General features: G+C 42.6%; 1 protein-coding gene across 1 annotated transcript in view; it reads left to right on the plus strand.

Annotated features, from left to right (window-relative positions):
• The first annotated feature begins 2,049 nt into the window (after positions 1–2,049).
• LOC141165040 (uncharacterized) overlaps positions 2,050–13,979 on the plus strand; it is a 101,744-nt gene continuing 89,814 nt past the window's right edge. Inside the window, exons 1-2 of the mRNA XM_073650690.1 lie at positions 2,050–2,171; positions 11,531–11,593. Of these exons, the coding sequence (XP_073506791.1) occupies positions 11,546–11,593 (48 nt within the window). The 5' untranslated portion in view covers positions 2,050–2,171; positions 11,531–11,545. The remainder of the gene's footprint in view (positions 2,172–11,530; positions 11,594–13,979) is intronic.

Consider the following 13,979-nt stretch of genomic DNA (forward strand, 5'->3'; position numbering starts at 1 on the left):
ATAAGTCTATAGCAGTCCCCAGAGTTCAAAAATCTCTGGGGTCTCAGCTACCCCCTGGAGAACACAATCGGGGCCAGTTTTTCCGGTCCCCAATCATTCAAACAAAAAAAGTGTGTCCAGTATAAAAATAATTTCTCTCTCTTCTGACATGATATAACAAGTCAGAGGATAGAGAAATTATGTCCCCAAGCCGCCCTCAGTACTTCCGTCATCCCCCAGCCCCCCTGCTCCGTTGTCCGGCCCTCCGCTTCCTGCTCATGAAGAAAAATGGCGGGCGCATGCACAGTGCACCTGTTGAGATCTGCCGGCCAGCACCCGGCAACAGCAGGGAATTTTCCTATTGGTTCTAGACTTTTGATCCCTGTGATAGACTATCACAGTGATCAAAAGCCCTATAATAAGTAAAGCATTCCTGTGTCATCCCCTTAGATAATTTTTTTTATTTTATAATTTTTATTTCTTTAATTCTTTGCAGTTAGGTTTAGGTTTAGGGTTAGGGTTGGGGTTAAAGTTATGTTTAGGCATAGGGTTTTTTAAAAAGTAATAAAAACTCAACTACCCACGATACTCTGTGCAAACTCGAGTAGTGAGCATGTGCGCTCAACACTAATGACGACATATTCAATATGACGACCTGTTATAAAATTCTGTGTCGTACCTTTGGGTTAAAAATCCTCACTATACCCCTGGATAAAATTCTTGAGGGAGTGTAGTTTTCAAAATGGGTTCAGTTGTGGGGGGTTCTGCTGTTTAGGCACCTTAGGGGCCATGCAAATGTGACATGTCGCCCACAATTTTTTTCTGCCAATTGGTGTTCCAAAATTGAAATATTGCTCCTTCCGTTCCAAGCCCTGCCATTTGTCCAAACAGAACTTTTTGACTACATGTGGGGTATCGCTGTGCTAGAAAGAAAGTGGGTAACAAACTGTGGGGTCCATTTTTTGGTGTTACCTCCTGCAAAAGTGAAAAAATTTGAGCTAAACCAACATTTTAGAGGTAAAATTAAATTTTTTTTTTCATTCCACTTTGCATTAATTCATGTGTAGCATGTGAAGGGTTAAAAAAATTCCCAACAATAGTTTTGAAGTATTTGAGGGGTGCAGTTTTTAAAATGTTATCACTTTTGGGGAGTTTCCAATATATAGGCCCCTCAAGGTCCATTGAAATCTGAATAGGTCCATAAAGAAACAGGTTTTGTAAATTTTTTTTTTTCAACAAAGAGAAATTGCTGCTAAACTTTTAACCCCTCTAACATCCTAACAAAATAAAACTGTGTTTGAAAAATGATGCAGATGTAAAGTAGACATATGGGAAATGTTATTTATTAATTATTTTGTACAACATAACTAACTACCGGTAGTTTAAGGATATAAAGATTGAAAGTTTGAAAATTTTAATTTTTTTTTGAAAAATTCCAATATTTTCACAAATAAACGCAAGTTATATCAAACAAATTTTACCACTATCATGAAGTACAATATGTCATGAAAAGATAGTCTCAGAATCACTGGAGTATGTAAAATTGTAAAATTTCACCTGGTCATTAAGGTCCAAATTTGCTCAGTCACTAAGGGGTTAAATGACAAATACAGCCCTGTAATTAGAAGTAAACCCTGCTGCCTGGTTCCCTTTAAAAATGACACATTAGTAAGTAAGGAAATTTCACCAAATTTAATAGTTTAAGATCTAATTTTGGCATAAACTTGTTTAGTATGTTTGTCATTGCTTCAATTGTACTGAAAAGTCAGTAATTATCAGATGTATCCAACTGCATATTAATATTATCACATATATTAGAAGAATATGCCTGGCAACTGTTTTAAACAATCTCTCTGATCATTGACCCCAAAAAGCTGTGTCAGCCGAGCCTTATGCATATTTTATGCAATCTATTATATTACCATACACTCAAAATCAATCGTGTGCATCTTTTGTTCTCCACCAAGAAAGTCTCCGGGATCTGAGAGCAGGTACTTGATAATAACACAAAGAGCCAGTATGTAGTGTAGAAACTAAATCCACAGCCAGGTTGAATGCCTATGTAACCAAGCAACAACCCTTCAAACTCTGCAGGGCAAGCACTGTGTACTGAGCAATGCTCCCCTGCTCTGCCACCACAGATCTCTATAGTGGTATTACTTGGAACTTGCGGACAAGGTGGTCTTCTCAATGTAAGTTATATATTTCTTGCATAAAGTTATCTTTCCTAGGCTTCATGGATAGTAGAATGGGGAACTGTTTGTATAATTGTTTGCATACCAGCAGTCGTGTATGTAGGGTTGTTACCGTTTATGCAGAAAGTAAAATAAAATGCATAGTAACAGCAATATATTTATATACTACATCTGAAATCATATATTACTAATAAGATCTCTAGAGTCTTAGACTGTATGTATGGATTCACTGTAGATCCAAGTTCAGAGGTTGCTTTGGGACACAGTAGAAAGTCAAACTAGCTTAGTTATTTGGCTTGTTGATTTGAGCACAATATAAAAATATATGATTTAGAGCAGGGTTCCCCAACTCCAGTCCTCAAGGCCCACCAACAGGTCATGTTTTCAGGATTTCCTTAGTATTACACAGGTGATAATTGCATCACCTGCACAGGCAATAATTCCATCACCTGTGCAATACTAAGGAAATCCTGAAAACATGACCTGTTGGTGGGCCTTGAGGACTGGAGTTGGGGAACCCTGATTTAGAGCACTGTAATGTAGTCAATGGAAAAGACCATAGGAAAAGGAAAGTAATGTTTCATTAAACAGTTATTATGAATCATGTATTTACAAATGTTTTGTGTTTAATGTTTTTTCTATTTTATTTATATAAGTAAGCATAAATAAAATGTATTATGAAAAGAATCACTATAGCAGAATGCTTCACTTGTGATCTGTTAAAAGGAACCTGTCACCACATTTCACCTATGTAAACTATTAATATGGGCATACAGGTTATAGACTGCTGAGGAGAGTCCTCCCTATATGCCTCATATCAGATGTCTTGTTTTGGATAAATCATCTTTTAGCACTTTATGTAACTTACCTCTTTCAGGCTATGGGGAAGGCACTGCCTGGAAGATAACTCTGCCTCCAGAGCTTGTTTTACATGAAGTGGGAGTTACCAGTGTGATGTGTAATTGCTGCTCTCTGCTCTCCTGATCTCACTGCAGAGCTGTGTGCGATTATACCTGACAGCTTAGAGGCAGAGTTATCCTCCCAATAGCCTGATGAGGTCATTTACATATAAGAAAAACATGGATTTCTGTCACACATGTGGATCATGGACCCACTGTGCCACAAGCTGGGCTTACCCAGGAGGGGCATGGCTAAGCAGCTACCTGGTTTTCGCTAGAGCTTCTTATGGTGTAGTTAGGCTTGCGCAGAAGGCAGCCACCAGGTACCTCTCCTGAGCAGTCCCTAGTACTGCAGCAGCTGACCCCAAGGGTCAGGATCGCAGTCACAGACAGAGACTCGGCAGGACAGGATTCGGATACTGGTATAACAGATATCTGAGCAGGTACAGACAGTACAGATTCTGGATCACTAGACGGGACAGACACTGGTACTGATTCAGGTACCATTGGTACCGCCGGAATGGTTTCAGGTTCAGGTACCGCTGCAGCGGTTTCAGGTTCAACCAACACGGGTAACGGGAACAGGTTCTGGATTAGACAACATGGGTTTCAGGGACAGGTTCTGGTTCAGACAAGAAGGGAAGGGACTCAACGATAGGGACCTGGCAACATACTAGTTGCAAAAACTAAGTAGGAAAACTACAGGTGTTGCTCAGGTACCTCCCTACTAGGGATGGTGCCTGATGCCTCCCAGCCATTAGCATTTCCAAAGTGCGTGTGCTGGCCCTTTAAAAATCGGGGAGCGCGCGCAATAGGCGCGCCGCCGGGAGACCAGGCCTAGAGAAGCAGGAAGCCACATCAGGGAACGGGGACACCGCTGCGCTACCAGGCCAGTGAGTATGTCAGCGTCCCTGTCGAATGGAGGAAAAGGGACACGCAGGGACGCCGGCATTTGGCGTTACAATTTCTCTGGAATAAGGATATGGTTGGTTAGCCTGCTTATTGGGCAAGTCATAGCATCTGATCTGTTCATACTTACCAAGCATTCTTCTTTGGCCTTTTTTATGGAGGAGTATTGAGTTACCTTCTGGCCATGTACTTATTTATCTATTTGTAATTCTATTCAATCATGTGTACTGTATTTGCACTATTTACACAATTTATTATTATTGAAGCACTATTAATTCCAGGGAGCCGTACATGTGTAAAAGGGGTTACATACATATAACATAACTTTATTTTGTATATGATTCAGATAACAAACTGACAGACTGGTACAGAGGGCGGGGACGCCCTGGCTATACATGCTTACAATCTACAGGGTAATGGGGAGCAGAGTTGGAACAGCCCTGCCCGCAGTGAAGTGGCAGTGGTGTAATTGCAGGCTGTAGGCTTTCCTGAAGAGATGAATTTTCAGGTTGTGTCTGAAGGTTCCAAGTGCGGGAGACAATCGTACATGTTGAGGCAATGAAATCCAGAAGATGATGTTCGGGAAAAATCTTGGAGGCAATTGGGTGAGGAACACATGAGAGTGGAGGAGAGAAGGAGATCTTGTGAGGACTGGAGATTACTGGTGGGGAAATATAGGGAGATTAATTTGGTGATGTGTATGTGTGACGCCTCATGCTCGAAAAAGCCCTTTAGTTTACCCTGGGTGATGGGGGACTCGGAGTCGGGTCCTGTGATGGAGAGATGGGGTGCAGCCGTGGCCCAGACCCGACCCAACCCGACCCGTGCTCAGGGCCGTCACATTAAAAGAGATGGTGTGGGCTCATCCGGGTTGAGTGGCTGATTTAACGACTACGTCACCTGTGGCACCTGGTGAAGGCCACCAGCGCCGCCGCAGTCCGCTGAGGCATGGTGTTATGGCGGCCAAAGTTCTTACTACTCCCCACAGGCGGAGCAGGGCCTCAGGGCAGAAGGACAAGATGGAGGGGGATAGTAGTAGATGGAGACGGGCGCCGCGTCGTGCGTTGTAGCGCAGAATAAACAGTCCGGAGGCCATAGGGGTGAACTTCCAAGGCTTTACTCACTTTAGAGATGGCAGTAGGAAGGCGACTCCCTGCTCCCCGCGGAGTCCTGCGGTCACCAGCGACGGGGGTCCGACAACCTCTGAGTAAGTCCAGCGTTCAGTCGGGACCCTACACCAGAGTGTTCCTGAACTACAGACCAAATCCTTTCCTGTCCGTGTGTGTGCAAATAGGCCGGGACTCCCTCTGAGCTCCTCTCAGAACAAGGGCACGGGTGGCAGCTCCGCTCCGTACGATACTCGGTGGGATCCTCAGGGCCTACCGGGCTTTCCCGACCAGGACATAGAGTAGCAAGGTCGGGGGCCGGTACCCCACTTGCAGCCGGAGTCCCTCTGAATATATCAGCAGGGCGAGGACAGGTGGCGTACTCCGCTCCGTCTGCATCCTGCCTGGGATCCATTTGCTGTGGAGCCACACTCTTGAGCTCCGGGCCTTCTTGGTCCTGGTCATTGGCCGGGTTGAGACATTCCTCGTCTACCACCTGCCTCTCGTCCCAAGGCTAAGGTACGAGGGCTGTGTCCCTTGCCGGTGCAGGCCCACACAGGATCTGGGCTCCGGGAGGGAGGTCACATTTACACAGTCTATGACAGCACAGAGAACAGCCGAAAGACCTTGACTATCAAGGACCAGCGAAAGACCAAGACCAAAGATGGCTTTTTATTAACCCCTTAACAACATTAGACGTACTAATACGCATCTGTGCCCTGGGACTTAAGAGCCAGACCCGTATTAGTACGTCATGGCGATCGCGTGCGCACACAGGCTGTGCGGGCGCGATCGACGCCGGGTGTCAGCTGATTGTCACAGCTGACACCCGGTACTATGTGCAGGGAGCGGTCACGCACCGCTCCCAGCACATTAACCCCCGCGATGCTGCGATCAAAGTCGATCGCAGCATTGCGGTGGCAAGGGGAGGTGATCGCAGATACTCACCTCCTCTTCCGGCTTCCAGCGCTGTCTGCCGTGGCTTCCAGGATGTTGCCATGACGACCCGATGTCGTCATGACAACATCTGGGTCACCAGACAGCAGGAAGATTTTTTGGACATGCGCAGTGCATCTCCAAACAATCTTCTCCCTGTCCAGCGCTGACAGCCTGCATGGCACAGGGATGGTGCTGCATTCCTGTGCCATGCAGGCGATCAGAGAAAAAAAAGTGAAAGTCCCATAGTGGGACAAAGTAATAAAGTATAAAAACTATCAAAGTGAAAAAAAATAAAAAAAAAAATTGTAAAAATATTTATAAAAAAAATAATCCACCAAAAATAAAAATATAATGTACCCATCAATAAATATTATTATAAAAAAAAAAAAACAACAAAAAAAAACAATAAAAGTACACATATTTGGTATCGCCGCGTCCGGAACAACCTGACCTATAAAACTGTCCCACTAGTTAACCCCCTTCAGTGAACACGGTAAAAAAATAAAAATAAAAAACAAAGCAAAAAACAATGCTTTATCACCATACTGCCAAACAAAAAATGGAATAACACGCGATCAAAAAGACAAATATAAATAAAAATGGTACCGCTGAAAACGTCATCTCGTCCCACAAAAAACAAGCTGCCATACAGCTCCATCAGCCGAAAAATAAAAGTTATAGCTCTCAGAATAAAGCTATGCTAAAAAATAATTTTTTCTATAAAATTGCTTTTATTATGTAAAAGTGCAAAACATAGAAATACGATATAAATGTGGTACCGCTGTAAACGTACTGACCCGAAGAATAAAGCTGCCTTATCAATTTTACCACACTCGGAACAGAATAAAAAAAAACAAAAAAAACAATTCCTGAATTGTTGGTTTTTGTTTATTCTGCCTCCCAAAAATCGGAATAGAAAGCGATCAAAAAATGTCACGTGCCTGAAAATGGCACCAATAACAACGTCAACTCATCCCGCAAAAAAAAAGCCGTCAAATGACTGTCTGCCAAAATCTGGAAAAATTATAGCTCTCAAAATATGACGATGCAAAAACTAGATTTTACAAAAAATGCGTCTTTGAGTGTATGACAGCTGTCAGTCATAAAAACCCCATATGATTCTGGTATCGCTGTAGTCTCACCGACCCGAAGAATAAGGTCGTCTAATCACTTATACCGCATGAGGAACGGCGTAAAAAATAAACTCTCAGGCTAGGGTTGTGCTAGGGTTAGGGTTGTGCTAGGGTTAGGGTTGTGCTAGGGTTAGGGTTGTGTTAGGGTTAGGGCTGGGGTTGGGGTTAGGGTTGTGATGGGGTTGTGATTTTTTTCAAAAGAAAGAAAAAAAGATGACGATATGGCGACTAGTGTTGGGCGCAAGTGCTCGCTACTTGAGTTTGCATCGGGTGTTCTGGTATGCATTGAGTATTGTGGGTATTTGAGTGACATGCTCGAGTCTCCGCCCCATATACTTCACGGCCCAAAAAACTTTGCGGGGATTGCCTGCCATGCACGAGCGATCCCCGCATGTTTTTTTTTGGGTGTCTAATAACCGTGAAACATCCGGGCGGGGACTCGAGCATGTCACTCGAGCACACGCAGTACATGGTGCATACCTGAGTACCCGATGCAAACTCAAGTAGCGAGCACTTGCGCTCAAGACTAATGACAACTTATTCAATATGATGACCTAATGTTATCAAATTCTGTGTCGTACCTCTGGGTTCAAAATGTTCACTAAGGGACTCTCCAAATGCAACATGGTGTCCGCTAACAAATTGAATGGAAAATCGGCTCAAATTGTTAGCGGACACCATGTTGCGTTTGGAGAGCCCCTGTGTGTGTTTTTTTTTTTCACTTTTTCATTTCTACAAATCAATTTGTGAAGCACCTGGGGGTTCCAAGTGCTCAATATGCATCTAGATAGGTGCCTTGGGGGGTCTAGTTTCCAAAATGGGGTCACTTGTGGGGGAGCTCCAATGTTTGGGCACACAGGGGCTCTCCAAACGCAACATGGTGTCCGCTAACAATTTGAGCCGATTTTCCATTCAATTTGTTAGCGGACACCATGTTGCATTTGGAGAGTCCCTGTGTGCCCAAACATTGGAGCTCCCCCACAAGTGACCCCATTTTGGAAACTAGACCCCCCCCCCAAGCGGGGGTCTAGTTTCCAAAATGGGGTCACTTGTGGGGGAGCTCCAATGTTTAGGCACATCAGGGACTCTCCAAACGCAACATGGTGTCCCCTAATTATTCAAGCTAATTTTACAATCAAAAAGTCAAATGGCGCTCCTTCCCTTCCGAGCCCTGCCGTGCGTCCAAACAGTGTTTTTTCCCCACATATGGGGTATCTGCGTGCCCAGGGGAAATTGCACAACAAATTTTGGGGTCCATTTTTTCTTGTTACCCCTGTGAAAATAAAAAAAATTGGGTCTAAAGTAACATTTTTGTGAAAAAAGTTAAATGTTCATTTTTTTCTTCCACATTCCAAAAATTCCTGTGAAACACCTGAAGGGTTAATAAAGTTCTTGAATGTGGTTTTGAGCTCCTTGAGGGGTGCAGTTTTTAGAATGGTGTCACTTTTGGGTATTTTCTGTCATAAAGATCTCTCAAAGTGACTTCAAATGTGATGTGGTCCCTAAAAAAATGGTTTTGTAAATTTTGTTGGAAAAATGAGAAATCGCTGGTCAACTTTTAACCCTTATAGCTCCATAACAAAAAAAAAACTTGGTTACAAAATTGTGCTGATGTAAAGTAGACATGTGGGAAATGTTATTTATTAAGTATTTTGTGTGACATATCTCTCTGATTTAAGGGCATAAAAATTCAAATTTTGAAAATTGCAAAATTTTCAAAATTTTCGCCAAATTTCCATTTTTTTCACAAATAAACGCAAGTGATATCGAAGAAATTTTACCAAAATCATGAAGTACAATTTGTCACGAAAAAAACAATCTCAAAATCAGGGGGATCCGTTGAAGCGTTCCAGAGTAATTACCTCATAAAGTGACAGTGGTCAGAATTGTAAAAATTGGCCTGGTCATTAACGTGCAAACCACCCTCGGGTGTTAAGGGGTTAAATATGAAATCTAAAGTGTAACTAACTTGTAAGTCCTCCACCCGCACCCACTAACTGGTTCCCCTAACTCTTGGTTCCCCAGTCTCACTGTAACCAGGGGAGCAGCACCTAGTGCATACTAGCCCCCTCTGGTGGAGAAATGTGGTGTTGGATGCAAAGGTTGGGTCACGACTATCACACTGTTCTTACCTCAGAGGAGGAACACTGCACTCCATTAGAGAAGTGCAGCATCCCTGTGGCGGTCGAACCCTCAGGGGCGCCACATATGGAGGAGACGAATTATGGATGTCCTTGTAGTTCATTATTAGTTTAAACTGTATTTTCTGGGGAACTGGAAACCAGCGCCAGTGAATGGATTGGCAGAGGAGTAGAGAGGGGAGAGGTTGGTTAATCAGGCAATGAAGTGAAGAATGGATTGGAGAGGTGCAGGAGTGTAAGATGGGAGACCACAGAGAAGGATATTGCAGCTGTCAAGAGGGCATGTGTAGAGATGTGGACTGTCTTACCCTGTTCTTGCTCCTGAAGACAACAGACGCACTATGTGAATACCGTCGTGCGATTTTATATGTGAAGCAAAGTGTCTCTAATGTAATGTAATATAATGTATTATGGTGATGTACAATATATAAAGTGTTAGCGCATAATGTGAATATAGCATAAGGATAAGCTTAGGACAGCATAGGATATAGAGTAGGGTTAATAGGTTTAGCATGTAAGATAGGAAATGGTTAAGAATAGGATTAGCCCAGCGGGAGGGCACTAGTGCTGATAAGAAGGGGGGGGGTGCACTTTCTGGTTAGAGGGGGTTCAGTGTCACCCAGTGAAGTGTGGAGGAGAGTTCAGATGTGGTGGGTTGCTAGGGGCAGCATGTGCCAAACGTTCAAGGCAGTGGGCGGCCAAATGGAGATCCCTGATGGACATTCCAACCATGTCTGGAGCCTAGGATTCGGGCCAGGTATCATGGAGCGGGCCTAGTCTTCCGACATCACGAGGTTGGTGGACATGGAGTTACATGGGGACAGGTGGTGGGTCCCAGGTGCACTGCCGGAGTGGACAACTACTCCCTGAGGCTGATGGAGTCAGTGGGCTTGGGGGTAGTCCAGATTGAACATGTGGCAGAACAGAAGAAGAGTTGTGCTAAGAAGGAAGGAAGTCTGAATTGCTGTGCCCTTTCCCATTTGTATCCACCTGATGAACTTGGACTGTTTAGTTAAAGTTTGACTGTTGGAAAGAACCTGGTGTCCCATGCATTGTGTGTGGACAGAAGCCTGGAGGCAGCGGAGACCTGCGCCCTACAAGTGAATGTGATGCACCCCACACCCTAGAGCACACTGGGACTGGGACTTGGACACCCCTTGTCTGTAAAGTGCCAGAGCGAAACCAAACAGTAGCTTAGTCGCGACTACCGCTCTGCAGCACTATACACATGCACTAGCATTTTAGTAGATTCTGGGTTGTTTTCTTTTAAAGTTGGAGGCAGCAGGAGGTGGTAAGAACTTGGATTTGTGGTTTGGAGGTCATTGCAGAGACAAGGGTTACTCCAAGGCATCAGACTTCTGATACAAGGAAAAGTGTGATGTCATTAATTGTGATAGATCTGATGGGGACGTTGAGTGAGGTGGAGGAAAGATTATAGTTTGGTCCACACCGAGTTTTAGAAAGCATGATGAGAAGGAGGATATGGCTTATAGACACTCTGGGACTTTGGCCAGTAATGAGATGACATCTGGGCCAGAAAGATAGATTTGAGTGTCATTAGCATATTGGTGGTTCTGAAAGCCATGGGACTTTATGATTTGTCCCAGGCCAAAGGTATAGATGGAGAATAGTAGGGGTCCCAGGAAAGAGTCTTGAGGGACACTGACAGAGAGAGGATGGAATAAGGAGGTAGTAAATAAATATTTACATATTCTATGAATTTCAATTGCATCTACTGGCCAGTATGAGTTATCATGGTTGCATGTATGAACAATGAATGCATATATGCTGTGTATAGATTCATGAATTTTTATTTTTTAATAATATATTTTCTCTAATAAATTGTTGTTGTTTTTTTACTTTAGTGGGTTTTTTTTTTGGGTGTGTTGGCATAGTGATACCCTTTTTCTTAGATTATTTCTATATACAGTATGTTGGGGTAATAACAGCCATATCAATATTTTATTCGAAATGACATCTAAATACTTATTTTTGCCTCTTTCATTTTTTTAAATATGAAATTGGCTTTACATGATCTTAGAGCCTATAATATAATAGCCAGTATCTGTGCAGACATCGAGCCCACAAGGAATGCTAGGACGTTTTGGTATTGAAACCTGCAGAATTGCAATTGCAGCACTGGAGGAGGCCAATATACAGTATAGAGATTTGTTTTGTGTCTTATAAGAATCATAGATTTCAAAATAATTTGTTTTACATCTTTTCCAGTGTGTCATAATACCAATGTCATCCATGATGCCGAAGACAGGACCCCTGTATTTCTATGACCAGGTACATGTTATGCTCACCGCCCTATCCTGTAGATTAGTTTTCTAGTTCTTCAGTTTTAAAAATGCTTAAGGCGAAGTTCACATTTCCATTTGAAAATTCTTTTTGTCTGTTATGTTTAGTAGAACAAACAGAATTTGTGTGCTAAATAGACCTGTTGCATTATTGATGCAAACTGTAGCAGAGGGGCCACATTTATTATTATTGTATCCATCTGGGTTCTGTTTTGTGTTTTTTTTTTAGAACGAATGAAAAAGTTCTGCATAATTTGCTTTTTCTTCCCTTATAAAAATGAACACACAACAGAATCCAGACCAAGCCCATAATACCAGAATGGTTCCCTCTTCTTCCATTTGTATAAGTAATATAATGTAGCCGTTCCTCTGAACAGAGCAGACAAATGGAACATGTGCAAATGGAAAGAGGTTAAAAATGCTAAAATATTGTGATACCAAGAGAACAAACAGAATCTACTCTGCATCAAGAAAAGCCTATCTACCAGGCTGCGTATTCAATTGAGACATCTACATGTGAGTTATGTAGTGCAGGGGTACCCAACTTGTGGCTTCGGAGCCACATGTGGCTTGCAAGACCATATTGTGTGGCTCGCAGCTATCTGGTAGCTATGGCATTGGCACGAGGTTTAGTAAACAACTATGTAGAGGAGGTTGCCTGATGGTGACTTTTGTGAGTAGCGCTGCACAGAAGAGCAGATCTGGATGCGCATATACTGGTGGGGAGGATAAATATAGTAAATGTGGGATACGAGGATAATGCCAGCTAGAGTCGTGCTTTAAGGTGGGTGTGATAGGATGGTGAATGTGTATGATGCAAGAATACCGAAAGGGAGTAAAATGGTAACCTTTGGACGTAAATATACTGTCTATAAGTGAGGGGGGCACAATGTTTCAATGTGCTTTCAATGGGAAATCTTTGGCTGTCATTATAGATAGTGGGGCTCTTGGTGTCACTATGGTGTAAGTGAGAGGGGTCCTGCTAAATGAGGCTCTCAAGATAAGAAAGGTTGGGGACCACTGATGTAGTGTTTCATTTAATCTAAAATGAATATGGGCATCTGTTTTTACTTTGTTTTTGTATTTTCTTGTTGTTGGAATAATGCTTATTATTGTATATATTGTATTAACTACTATTTACTAGTGTTTAATAGTGCATGAGTTTGTCTCCAGCAATAGTGTTATATTGCCGGTAAAGCAACGTTAACCCCCCCCCCCCCCAAACAAAAAAAGCCCAGGAAGTTTCACTGTTCACTATGTGTGTGTAGCTGGAACACATTTTACTTTCACTTTGCAAGCTGACAGGCAAGAATCTAAGATCCTAAGACATAAGAAATACCAGTTGTAAGCTATGTTATCTTTGTTCCTGAATAAACATATATTCACTGTTGAACGGTTGGACAGTACCTCTGCCAACAGGTTATAGACCCAAATACCCAGAGAACAGCCCAGAGGAGAGAGAACAACAGTGTACTAAGAAGAAGAACCAAAGATGACCACCAGCAGCAACGCTGTGAAGTTCACAGTGCCAAATCTGTCTAACCAGAACTACCAATCCTGGAAATTCAAGGTAAAGATGCTGCTGATAAGAGAAGGTACTTGGAAATACACAGACGTCTAGACCTGACCCACTACTAGAAGACTGGGTAGAGAAGGATCAAAAAGCACAAAGCAGTATCTCCCTCAGTATAGATGATGATCCGATTGTGCATGTACTGTATGTAAATGTGAAACTGCAAAAGAAATGCGCAAACAGCTGCAGAGAGTGTATGAAAGGATAAATCTCAGCAATAAGCTCTATTTAATGAAAAAGCTGTATAAATCTAAGCTAAACAAAGGCTAAGATATGCATGCTTACATGAGAAATACTCTAGAAATTGTGGAGCCCCTGCGGGGCATTGGGGAAGATCTAAAATATTTCCTTGTTGCTGCACTACTACTAAGTGGTCTACCAGAAAGCTTTGACACACTTGTAACTGCACTTGATACGCTGCCAGATTATAAGCTTACATTGGAGTATGTCAGAGGAAAGCTTGTAGATGAGTATAAGCGAAAGACAGAAATTGTAAGCAGCAGTGGGCTATCCAAAGCAGAATCCACTTTAAAAACCCAAGATCTACCGAAAAATTAAAATAATTTGAAGGAAGTACATGAGTATTTTATGTGCAAGAAATCAGGGCCCCTAAAGGCTCACTGCAAAATTTGGAAAGCTAGAATGAATCAGCTGAAAAGGCAAAATAATCATTAAACGATTAAAAGTGCCATTATTGAAGAATATAACACGTGAAGTACTGAAGCTGTGTTTACTGTGGATGCAGAAGGAAAGATCAAAGATGAGTTGTACCAGCTAAAATGCAAGTAAAGTGTATACACTG

Source organism: Phyllobates terribilis, unplaced genomic scaffold (genome assembly GCF_046119375.1).
Source record: "Phyllobates terribilis strain yellow unplaced genomic scaffold, ASM4611937v1 Scaffold_11__3_contigs__length_659146591, whole genome shotgun sequence".
In the NCBI taxonomy this organism is placed as follows: domain Eukaryota; kingdom Metazoa; phylum Chordata; class Amphibia; order Anura; family Dendrobatidae; genus Phyllobates; species Phyllobates terribilis.